We start from the raw sequence: 12,642 nt of genomic DNA on the forward strand, positions 1-12,642 counted from the left end.
CAGTTCTACTTCAGGGCATATACACAAAAAAAATTAAAAGCAAAAACTTGAGCAGGTACTTATATATTCATGTTCACACCAGTATCATGTACATGGACAGAAAGTGGCAATACAAACATAAATGATCACGTGAAAGAATAAACACATAAACACACAAACCTGGACACACATGTGCACGCGTGCACAAGAGAGTATTAGTCACAAAAAAGAATGAAATTTGTTACATGTTATAAAATAGATAAATCCTGAAAACAGTTGTAAGAAATAAGCCAAACACAAAGAGGCAAAGATAGAATTCTACTTCTATAAAGCACAGGAAAATTCAAATTCATGGAGACAAAAAGCAAAATAGTGAGTAGTACCAAGGGCTGGCAGGAAGCAAAGAGTCATGACTTGATAGATAGGCTCTGGAGACAGTAGATGAAGAAGATAATCACATAAAACCAGCTCAAGCTGGGTAGAGGCAGAGGCAGGCAGATCTCTGTGACTTTGAGGTTAGCATGGTCTACAAAGCAAGTTCCAGGAAAGCCAAGGCTACACACAGGAAATCCTTTCTCGAAAAACAAAACAAATAAACATAAAAAAAAAAAAAAAAAAACTATACAGCTGGAATTTTAAGTGTGATGAAAAGATCTGACTTACACTTTAGAAGGATCATTCTGACAGCTTTTCAGGAGACTGAATAAAGTAGATTCAGGTTCACGTCTGCATGTAGGAGAGGTAAGTATGCCAAAATACACCAATGTGATAACCTTTAGCCATAAAATGTTAAGTGTTCTTAGCTTCAGACTAATTAATGTTGTAATTTTATCTACAAAAAGAAATACAGGACCCCAATCATATACATTCACATTTTAATATAAATTTTATGAACAAAACAAAGTTTTAGTGAGTCTAAAAGACAAGGAACAAGAATCAGGCCTACTCCTGTGTTTTCTTACTCCCCCGCCCCCTGTTTAGCCAGTGCCATCTAGAAACTTGGCGGCCAACAAGTTCAATGAGTTAGATACTGATTTTGAAAATAGAATTTATTTCTGGAGTAGTTGAACTATAGCTGTGAGTATAGAAAGAATTATTTAAGTGTGAAATTTTTAGAGCACAGTCACTCAAGTTTATGTTCAACCTCATGGAAGAACAACCAAAACAGCCTTTATATCTGACTAACATACCATGGGGGGGAAAAAAAACTTGCTTTCTTAATCATCATGAGTCAAAAACAGTTTTATATAATTGGTCAAGCCCTTGTGCAGCACATGTACCCAAACTGAAACTATAGTACATATGTTAGGATTCACTTTTTGTGGCAGGCCTCATTCATGGACCAATCAACTGTACATGGTCTTTGTTTATTCATACTTACACAATTAAATAGGCAGAGAAGAAATATGCTTGCTTGGGATAAAAAAAAAAAGTGGTTCGCTTTTGTTTTTCAAAAGTGATACTACATTAGTATAAAAGCTGGCAAACTCATATCCCAAAATCTGGTTTCTGCCAGACAGGTTTCAAATTCAGGCAATTTAAACACAGTTGGAGAAACCCCTAATGAATTTGATCCATCCTTTCCCCTAAGTATTACAATTAAGATACAGTATTATTTGTATGCAAAACATACTAAGAATTGGAAGATGTTTATGAATGAAGATAATTCTTCAAAAAACCATTGTTTGCAGTTTGCAGAATGATAATCTTCTCTAGGAAGAATAATGTCAACATAGCAGCACAATATTCACCAGGAATCTGCAGGGCTGACAGCTTCATCATGTAACAGGAAACCAAACCTTCTGGCTGCTTACAACATCACTGAGCTTCCCTTTAATCTTCAGGAAGTGTCTCTTGAACTCTAATCCATCACCCTATTTTAGGAATAATATTTTTAAAATATTAAAAAAAAAAAAAAAAAAAGACTGTGTCAAAAGATCATTCTCATTCCTGGTCAGTAGAAACAAACACACTGAGATATGTTTAGTTATAGTGTCTCTTGGTCCTCTTTTCTCCCTCCTCCCTGTTCTTCTCTGAGAATACTGGACTGCAGGAATGCACCACCACTCCAGCTTAGTTAGTCATTCCATATAAATGGAATGACTTTTTTGAACAGCTTATTATAACACGTTATGGGTTCTTTCCTTAATACTAATTAAATGCAAACTGAGTCCAGTCCACATGTGAAGCCCAAATATTCTGGTGGAATGGCTACATGAATAACTGACCTGATTATATGTTCACTTTCTCAACACACTGGGCAGAGAAAGCAGAAAAACAGCATTCTTTGTGTTTCAAAGGTTAGTAGCTTTGGAGCTACACAAGCAGGAGTTTGTGAATTGAAAACAGGCCACAGTCTTGTCACAGTATTATCAGCACACACAAAAATGCACTAAAGTCAGTTATGACATTAGTTTTATTAGAGTAGGAGCCTTCATAATTTAATATATACTAAAAATCTAGGAAAGAATACTGTAACTAGTCTCCAATATAAAGAACGTGAATTACTCTTCAGCCTTCTCTAGAGCCATATACAAACTCTCAAGAAACAGGTATTATACTGGTTTGGTTTTATACAAAATAAGCTTTTAAATTAAAAATAATAGGTAAGCAAAATCATACTATTAAGCAAAAATCTAATGAGGTTCATTAAATTATAACATACAAGCTTTTTAATGTCATAACTCTTATTTAAAAGACAGGTATTACATATGAATCAAAATAATTATGAATGCAAAGTGTTGGGAAGTATAATTTAAAGTTATTTTATTTTATTTATCTGTATACTGTACAAAAAAAGAAAAATAACTTAGGCAAAGCAATGTTCCATGTACGGATGGCCTCAAACTAGGTGAGTAGCCTATGATGACATTGAATTTCTGATCCTCCTGCCTACTTGGTGCTAGAAATATAGGCATATATTATCACACCTGGCTTTATCTGGTGCTCTGAATCCAATCCAGAGCTTTGTGCATGCTAAGTGAGCACTCTACAAATTGTGATATGTGCCCCCTCAAGATTTTTATACTAAGATGTCAGGAAAGAGAGAGAAACAACCAAAAAGTATTTTAGAAAAAAAATTATGGCAAAAGTCAAATTGTATAACACTAAATGAAAAAAAGCAAGTTATATATTTACAAATGCCAAATAACTAAGTTGTAACATATTCATGTGGCTATTCTCCAAAACTTCCTGTGGAAGTCTGAAACCACAGAGTATGAAACTTTACATGGCATGTGCCATTTGCATTCCTACATATATATAGCTATGTATAATTTAATCTGTAAATATGACATAGTAAAATAGAGCAATTGTAAAATAGAACAATTGTAACAATATTCTATAATAAAATTTCCAGCATTATTACCCTTTGAGCCATTACTAAAAAACTGCTACTCCAAAACAACAAAAAAAGCATTCAATAATTCGACAGTCAATATGAAAACCAAAATAAATAATAGGCAAAAATATATGCATAAGATATTTGCTTTAAGCAAAAAGAAAATGCACATCCTAGTTGGGAATAGGATGAGACAGCATAAGAATTTATCATGCTAATCAGAATTGTGCTCAACTTACCAAACTTTAGAAAGCAACAATGTAAAAATTGTATGTAAAATATAAAACCATTTTAAATTAATTTTTTTTATTACAAATATTTTATTTTTATTTTTTAGATTTATTTATTATGTATACAATGTTCTGTCTGCACATACACCTGCATACCAAAAGAGGGCACTAGATCTCATCAATTATAGATGCTTGTGAACCACCATAGGGTTGCTGGGAATTGAACTCAGGTTCTCTGGAAGAGCATCCAGGGTTCTTAACCTCTGAGCCATCTCTCCAGCCCAATATAAAACCATTTTTAAAAATCCATATAGAAATATTTCCATAGAAAAAATCACTATGGATAAAATATCTAAAAATTACCTTAGAAAGCCTGAAGTCAACCAGAATCTTCTCATCCATTTCTACCAAATTTATTTTGAAAATCAACTTATTGTTTCTTCTATCAGTTGTTGATACAGTAACCTAAGGCAACAAAAATGAGGACAAGCCACATACATACATGAACAGAAAAACTCTATCAACAGATTAGTAATACTTTTGGAATAAAAGTTTACACAATGTTTGCATAACAGGAGTGTCATGACAGGGCTAGAGCTATGGCTCAGGTTAAAACTTGCTACTCGCTTTTCCAGAGGACCTTAGTTCCATTTCTAGCTCCCATGTCAGGAGGCTCCCAACCACCTATAGTTCTAGCTCAAAATATCTGATGCCTCCACAGACATATATATAGGCATATACACATTGAAACACTCAGTATACATTAAGTATAAAAAAATAATAAAACCCTTAAAAAAAAAAAAAGCTGTATCTCTCAACTCAATGGGCATGTTTTTATCCAATCTAAACCAAGTAGAAATTGAGTCTAAATGAAATTTTAGTAACAAACAACATCCCTTTAGCAAGGCAGAACTAAAAGAAAAACAAAAAGGAGTAGGGACAGAATGAAGACAGGTATAGCAATGACGACTAGAGGTGTAGCTTGGTGGTAAAGTACTTGACCCGCATATACAAGGCCTGGGTTCAATCTGCAATACTGCAGCAAATCTATCAATCACTCAATCAATCAAATATATGGGAAAAAAAACAAGATCACTAGAATACCAGAAAGAGTCAAGCATGTTGTCACACACTTTTAATCCCAGAACTCAGGAGGCAGAGCAGGCAGACCTGAGTTCAGAGAAAGCCTGAACTACAAATCCAGTTCGAGGACAGCCAGTGCTCTGTTACACAGAGAAACCCTGTCTCAAAAAGACAAAAACAAACAAACAACAGCAAAAAGAAAACAATACAAGAAAGAAAATTAGAAGCTGTATTTGTGGCTGAAAGGCTGGAACTACAGTGAGATGACAGTGAAGGTCCAGGAGTTTGAGCAAGATGACTGGTGTGAAAAGAAAAAGCACAGCCAAGAGCCACCACAAGGCTCCAAACATGGACAAAAGAACATCTTTGACTGCAGCGTCATGGGTTCTTGAAAAAACAAAACAAAACAACACACACACATAAACACAAATCTAAAAAACCTCCAATTGTTTCTTTTTCAAATAAAATTGGTTGTATTTTTAAAATACTCATTTGCTATTGATAACTTTTACTCAAATATTTAATTTCCTATAGGAAACTAACAAAACATACCTGATTTGTACAGCTCTTCTTCCACTGATAGCCCAACTTCTCGAAGGTTTCTTTCAGGCATTGGTAAGATTTCTCTGCGTCCAATTTGGTAAAGAATCGGGTCATTCTTTTGACCAAGCGCTGCCAGGGGTTCTATACATCAAAGAAGAAAGCTAAATAAATCCAGGGTGAGCAGTTTACAGCAATTAGTCTGAAATTCTTTTCTTTAACTTAGGATTCTTTCCCATAAAGGCCTCCTTTAATTATTTCTTCCTTATTCATATAATATATATTAACTAAAAGTATTCATACCATAAAACTAAGATTTAAGGCAACAGAAATAAAAGGCAATAGTTTTTTATTTGAAAGATCAAATTCCTTACCTGTGAAGATCCAGGGGTACCAAGTAACTGACTGTTTACAAGCATATGATCAGGACACGTAGGCTGTGAAAAGCTGATGCCTTGTACCAGTTTGTCAACATATGAGGAACCAGTATCCCACAAGCTAAGCCCTGTCCGCGGCTCTGGCTGGGAACTAGAGTACTTCACGTTTTCTTCACTAAGACATTAAGACATAAGAAAAATACAACTTCAACTCTCTGTTTTTACGGTGACTTCATTTTTTTAACTATTTATTTTGTGGTTTACGTTTGTTTGTTTGAGACAAGATTGCATCTTAGCCAGGTGTGTAATACCAGCACTGAGGGAGGCTAAGGTTAACAGATTGCTCTGAGTTCGAGGGCAGCCTGGTCTACAATGCGTATCCAGGACAGCATGGCTACACACAGAAACCCTGTCTCAAAAAAAAACAAAAAACTGATTGCATCTTGTTGCCTAGATTGGCCTGGAACTGTCTACCCTCCTCCCTCAACCTTCCAATTAGCAGTTATCTGGGACTATAATAAGTGTGTGTACTAGTGTCGGACTAAAAATGTCTTTGAATAAAACCCACCAGGCTTTTATCATATCACATAGTCATTCTCATTTTGGTAAAATTAGTTGCATAAAATATCTACATATGTTTTATTGTTTATGGGGAATAGTAACACTTAAAAAGATGACTTCATGTGCCAATTCATGGTGGTGCACACCTGTAATCCCAGTACTCAGGAAGAAGACACAGGAGGATCAGTACAAGTTCAAGACTAGCTTGGGCTACCAAGTTCCAATTCAGTCAAGGTTACTTAGTAAAACACTATCTCAAAAAAAGAAACAAAAACAGAAACAAACAAACAAAAAATTACTTAATGCCAGGCAGTGGCATTTAATCCCAGCACTCAGGAGGCCAAAGCAGGTGGATCTCTGTGAGTTCAAGGGCAGCCTGGTCTATAGAGCAAGTTCCAGAACAACCAGGGTTACACAGAAAAACCCTATCTCAAAAAACAAACAAAAAAAATTACTTAATTTTTCTAAGTCTTACCTATTGCTGTTGTTTACTGGAGAAAAGTCCAAGTTGGAATGAATGTGCTTGGAGAATCCACTAGGAGACTCTGAAATACCCCCTGAAGTGGCACGGGGCCTCTTTGCTCCTAAAGAAAGGAACAAATACAAATCTTCTATGCAAGTATTTAACTAATCCAACTACAATTGAATAAATAAAGCCACATCTAAATCTATTTGTTGAATATAAAGTAATATAAACTTTTCTTAAACAATGTTAAAGGAAATGTTACATTAGTGCTTCAGTAAGACCACAATTTTAATGACATCTTTTATGGGTAACATGATGTTCAACAAAGGACTAAATAACTAGAACCTTTAAATTTTTTAAATAACTCGGTAAATGATGACAGTAAATACTAATTATGACTCTGTTCTATCTGCTACTCTGTTCCCCTGAAGAAGCTTTACGAAGAATAGTCATCACACAGAAAATGAAGCCACTTTAAACTTAGATTTCTCAGTAGACTGCAACAGTTCACACTATTTGTCTCCTCATACTTTCTAAAATAAGAATTAGTTGAAAACTTCTATTCTGGCATCAAAATCACCCCGCATTCCAACATTATCTAGCATGATACACCTACTTTTAGAAAAAATGACAACAAAACTAAACTAACTCAGTATGTCACCATCGAATCCACAAAAACACCATGTCCCTCTTACACACACACACACACAAACACAATGTATTTAGTGCCCTCAGAGGCCACAGTGTCAGATCTCTTGGAGTTGAAGTTATGTATGTTTTTGTAACCCCATGTAGGTGCTGGGAATCAAACTCAGGTCCTCTAGAAGAACAGCCAGTGCTTAATTGCTGAACCATGTCTCAGAACCAACCTCCCAAATCTTAACATTCTGCTGAGTAAAAACAACATTCAATAAAGTAAGGCAATACTGACAACTACAATGAAGTTAAACAACAGTACTATTAAACTTGGAGAAGTGGGTACAGTTTGAAAGGATTCCTGGTTGGCCAAGGAAGATGAGAAAACAATACATGGAAATAAGTCTCAGACAGGGAAAGCATTTCCAGACACAGAGTTCTCACCAGCCAAAATGAAAGACAATGGAGTGAAGTCTGTCTGAAAGGAAAAACAGTCCATTAACTCAGTTTGGGTCTAAACATGTTTGATAGAAACTTGCTACAGCAACACATAAACTAAGTCCTGACAGAGGGACTACAGAGAGGGCTCAGAGGTTAACAGCACTTCTTGTTCTTGCAAAGGATGCAGATTTGGTTCCCAGAAGCCACATGACAACTCAGAACTATCTGTAATTTCAGTTTCAGGGGATTGAGTGTCCTTTTCTGTCTTCAAGGCCACCCATGTAGTTCAGACACATATATAAGCAAAACACTAATACATGTTTAAAAAGTAATACAATCTTTGTGGATGTCAAAAGACAGTGTTTGAAGAAGGCAAGATCAATTGTATAAAACGTAGACAAAAGGATATGGTTTAAGAACTGAATTAGGTGAGATAAGCCACTGTGAAATGATAACAGACTGCACAGAAAGAAATCTACAAAACTACTTCTGGAGTGTAAGAAATGAGTGTAGGTATAAAGTTATTCTGTAATTCAAATGCTGGTTTCTATACACCCCATATCTGGTTGCAATCCTTGTTCTAAGACTCTCCTGTCTCAATGTTGTGTAAACACTGATCCCCAGTTGTCCCCTGATATGCCATTAAAGCAGCTTACAGCCAATCACAGAGCAGGGAAAAGAATAGGGCCGGATTTCCTGCCAGCCAGGAGAGGAGGAGTTAGAGGAAGAAGCAGATGATTTAGCCACAGGCAGAGGTCTAGGGAATATCGGGAGAGAAGAGCTGGAGCAAGACAGCAAAGGTATCTCTGGGATGTACACTGGGAGGAAACCAAATTAGCTTAGAAGGTTAAGAATAGAGCAATAACTGCTCTGTTATTGTGTTGTGAAGCTTATTAAAATAATATAATACTCTTAATTATTTGGGTGATAGCTGGGTTAAGAGAGAGAAACAAACACAGTTTTATAAAAATAACTGCAACAAATGAGAAACCTTTTTGAAGGCTAGAGAGACAGCTCAGTAGGTAAAGGCATTTGCCACACAAGTCTAGTAACCTGACTTGATCCCCAGAGGTAGGAACCAATTCCAATAAATTGAGATCTACAGGTATGCTGTATGTACATGCACACACATAGACACACACAAACTTCTTTTGAGATGCTGTTATAAAATGAAAAAAAATAATATTAATAGTTTTATCAGCCTAGTATAGTGATACACACCAGCACCCTGCAGGAATTACCTTCAGTCTGGCCAGCCTGGGCTATCCATATTAAGTGCCAACCCAGTACTTAAAAAGAAGTAACAAAGTTGTATTTATACTTCTGTAACTGTTCCTTGGTTGTTGTTATTGCCACAGTTTTGTTTAGAAATAAGGTCTCAAACGGCCCAGACTGGCCTTGTGCTCTTGATCAATCTTACCCTCCTCCTGAGTGCTGGGATTACAGGAAGAGCAATCTGGCTTATTTAACTACTTTTACGATGAAGGAAATACTATGTTAAAATGCTGATGAGAAAGGTCCAGCAGAGGAAGAAAAATTAATACTGCAGGAGAAAGGTTGATTGCTAAACAATATCCGTAAGCAGGGAAGAAAAAGAGCTAATTTTTGTTTTAATAGTTTCTATCAGTAGTGTATAAGCACAGAGGGGGTAGGAGGTGGTGGTGGTGGGAGCATGTAAAGCCCACTGCCTCTCCCTCTATTTCCCAATTAAATGAGGCACTTTGTTATAAATTGAGACTGGGAAAACACTAAAGTTTACAAAAAGACAGGCATGATTCCACAAGTTTGTAACCTCAGCATGCAAGAAATTTAAGCAGGAAAAAAAAATGAAAAAAAAGCACTTGAACAATAAACGACATGAGAAAGTTCACCTATGAACATGTTATCTTTCTTGAATTACAATCAATTGCACTGGTACAGGGAGCAAAAACCAGAGTGAAGTTAGAATGGATTTTGCCTGGTAAGTATTAAAAAGAAGCAAGAAAGTAGAGGGTGAGACGTGTAAATGCCAGACTTATCCTGGGATTTAAGACTGGTAAAGACGGCTGGGTGGTGGTGGCACACTCCGGTAACCCCAGCACTTGGGAGGCAGGGGGATCTCTCTGAGTTCAAGGGCAGCCTGGTCCACAGAGCAAGTTTCAGTACAGCCAGGGCTACCCAGAAAAACCCTGTCTCAAGGGGGGAAAAAAAAAGATAGGAAAGGATAGAACTGAGCATCCTGGGAAATAATAGACAGTCAAAACACAGAATTAATAGATTCTATGTTCAATAAGAGTCAGACAATTGTTGAAGTCATGGTACTAAAAAGAGAAGCAGAAATACCCTAGACTGGCAATAAGAGTAAGATGTCTGAAGATGACTAACTCAAGGGCTTGTGAAGTCAAGATATTGAAATGATTGTCCAAATGAGTATTTAACTGGCCAAACTCTGACAAATTTGAGCATTGGTGGCATGTGAGCATAGGCCTAATTTCCATAGTCAGAGGCTGAGGGAGGCAGGAGGATTCCAAGAACAATTCCAATGTGGGCTACATAGTCAAACTGTCTAAAATTAGGCAGAAGTGCAACAAAATTTGATGAGGTCCTGTTGGAAATGATAGTATGATAGAACTTCAATCTGAGGCTCAACAGGTTACTATAATAAGGCAGGAACAGTGGGTAGCAAAATATGATATGATTTTTTAAATAGAGGCAAGAAAGAACATAGAAAGATAAAGTGAACCATCAGAACACCTGCCCCACTCCATGATCCAAGAACATGAAGGTACGGGAAAGAAAACATCCACAACTTCTGTGTTGACTGGATTTCAAGGAGAATAAGATATAAAAAGCATTCAGAGCTCCTTCCGTGCTGGATGGAGTCTGTTCCATCCAGTGAAGGAGGCATCCGCCCACACAGGGAATCTCCTGCCCAGTCTGCCCACTTACGGAGCCCTGCTCTCTGGGAACTCACCTCCCCATATGAGGAGAGCCCGGTTAGGGCCGCGGGAAGCCCCAGTCTCAGACCTTTCCAGAGGCTGGGGAGTGACGAGCATTCAGCATGTGGTCCCACTGATGAGCATCAAAGCAGATGATGAGACTCATAGACAAACTCTGGGCAGAATGCATGGAATTTTATGAAAGAAGGGGGAGACAGAAATATCAGGAGGGGACAGGAGCTCCACAAGGAGAGCAACAGAGCCAAAAAAATCTGGACCCGGGGGTCCTGCAGAGGCAGATACTCCAACCAAGGACCATGCATGGAAATTGCCTAGACCCCTTGCTCAGATGTAGCCCATAGGCAGCTTAGTCTCCAAATGGGTTCCCTAGTAACGGGAACAGAGGCTGTCTCTGGAATGAACTCAGTGGCAGGGCTCTCTAATCACGAACCCTGGGATTGCACCCTTACTAGAGGAAAACAATGCGACCAGTCCTGAGGAGACCTCATAGGCTAGGGTCAGATAAAAAGGGAAGAGGCCCTCTCCTATCAGTGGGACTAGGGGAGGGGCATAGGAGAAGAAGAGGAAGGGGCAGTGGAACTGGGAGGAGACAAGGGAGGGAGCCACAGCCAGGATACAAATTGAATAAATAAATGACAATAATAAAAATAAAAACATCTTTATTGTAAAAAAAAAAAAATAAATAAAAAGCATTCAGAGAAGAACTAAAGGTAAATTCCTCATTCATCTCTAGACTACTGTCCTCTCCTTCCATTCAGTCCAACTTTCTACCTGAGCTGTCTTACATTATACTCTCTCATTGTTGGTCTCTTATACCACAGTCATTGTCTCTACAATTCACTAAATATTCTCTATGGAAACTATTCCTACTAAGATCACCAGATCATGGACTCCAATGGAAATGTTAAACCTGCATGTTATTAATCCACTTAACAGAACCTCTACTACTGTCATGGAACATTCTTAGTCTCCAATAACTCACATGCTACAAATATCCCATCCACATTTGGTACTTTTTTCTGTTTCTTGGTTTCCACCTTCCACTTAAATAGCATTCCTCACACTTAGCTTAAATGGGTTTAAATTCCCCATAATTGGTATCTGAAGCTTAATTCACACACACACAGCTGAAGAGCTTACTCAGCTCCATAAAATCAAAATTTCTCCTCCCAAGTTACCAGGACAGCACCTGGGAGTCACCATGAAATCTTCATATTCTATCTTACAGCTAAAAACTCAACAGTACAATCAATTCAAGTTCCTGAACTTCTTGGAACCTGTCACCTTTCTACAATGCCATAACCACTAACATTTTCCAAGCTACTATCTTCTCACATCTAATCCACTACTGTAAAAGCCTACATTACATAATCTCTTCCTATTCGTCAAAAATAATGAAAGAGTATCCAGAAAGATTGCTTAAAATGAAACACATCAACTTGCCACTTTCTTGCTCAAATCCCCTCAAACTTGTCCTCATGGTGTGAGCTCCAGGATACATTCTTAGCACAGCTCATAAGACCCTCCTATAACTTGGGTATCTGCCTTTCCTAAATCAATTCAAACCTCTCCCATGTCTCTATCCACTCACTCAGCAAACATTTCCTGAGTGCCTATGACACACCAGTTACCACGTAAACTACTGGTTAATGGTGAACAAAACATACAAGGTCTATGTCATACTGACCTGACCTTTCAAGTTCTCCAAGTACACTAACGTGTGTCCAAATGCTGCTGCTTCTACAGAGTCAAACATGCATTGCCTACTAGCTCCCTTTCATCTTTAAAATTCCATTTAGACTTCATGTCATTGCCTCATGAGAAGTCTTTGTTTCATTAGACTTCATCTACATTGAGCTATAGCGTTCTTTTTAGGTGTTAAAGAACAAAATTAGTTTTCACAATTATTTTTCTATCAGATATTAAAATCTTCATTTGGACAGACCAGTTATCTTATGATACTGGTTTGTAGTATTTTGTAGTATTTATGTTTTATAGAAGAAAATTAGTGTACTTTTTTTTTTTTTTTTTTTTTTTTTTTTTTTTTTTT

General features: G+C 37.2%; 1 protein-coding gene across 3 annotated transcripts in view; it reads right to left on the bottom strand.

Moving 5' to 3' along the window:
- Chek1 (checkpoint kinase 1) overlaps nucleotides 1–12,642 on the bottom strand; it is a 48,183-nt gene that overhangs the window by 19,848 nt on the left and 15,693 nt on the right. For 2 of the 3 annotated variants that reach the window (XR_008721810.1, XR_008721809.1), the window contains exons 8-13: nucleotides 6,586–6,694; nucleotides 5,547–5,724; nucleotides 5,185–5,316; nucleotides 3,913–4,014; nucleotides 1,731–1,853; nucleotides 643–811 (exon numbers count right to left, since the gene is read on the bottom strand). Coding sequence is in view for 1 of the 3 variants with exons in the window: in XM_055622252.1 (XP_055478227.1) it covers nucleotides 1,758–1,853; nucleotides 3,913–4,014; nucleotides 5,185–5,316; nucleotides 5,547–5,724; nucleotides 6,586–6,694 (617 nt within the window). In the remaining 2 variants the exon portion in view is untranslated. Of the gene's footprint in view, nucleotides 1–642; nucleotides 812–837; nucleotides 1,854–3,912; nucleotides 4,015–5,184; nucleotides 5,317–5,546; nucleotides 5,725–6,585; nucleotides 6,695–12,642 lie in introns of those variants that run through there. The other variant, XM_055622252.1, reaches the window with a different exon arrangement.

This window comes from Psammomys obesus, unplaced genomic scaffold (assembly GCF_907164565.1).
Source record: "Psammomys obesus unplaced genomic scaffold, mPsaObe1.curated_primary_1811, whole genome shotgun sequence".
NCBI lineage: Eukaryota > Metazoa > Chordata > Mammalia > Rodentia > Muridae > Psammomys > Psammomys obesus.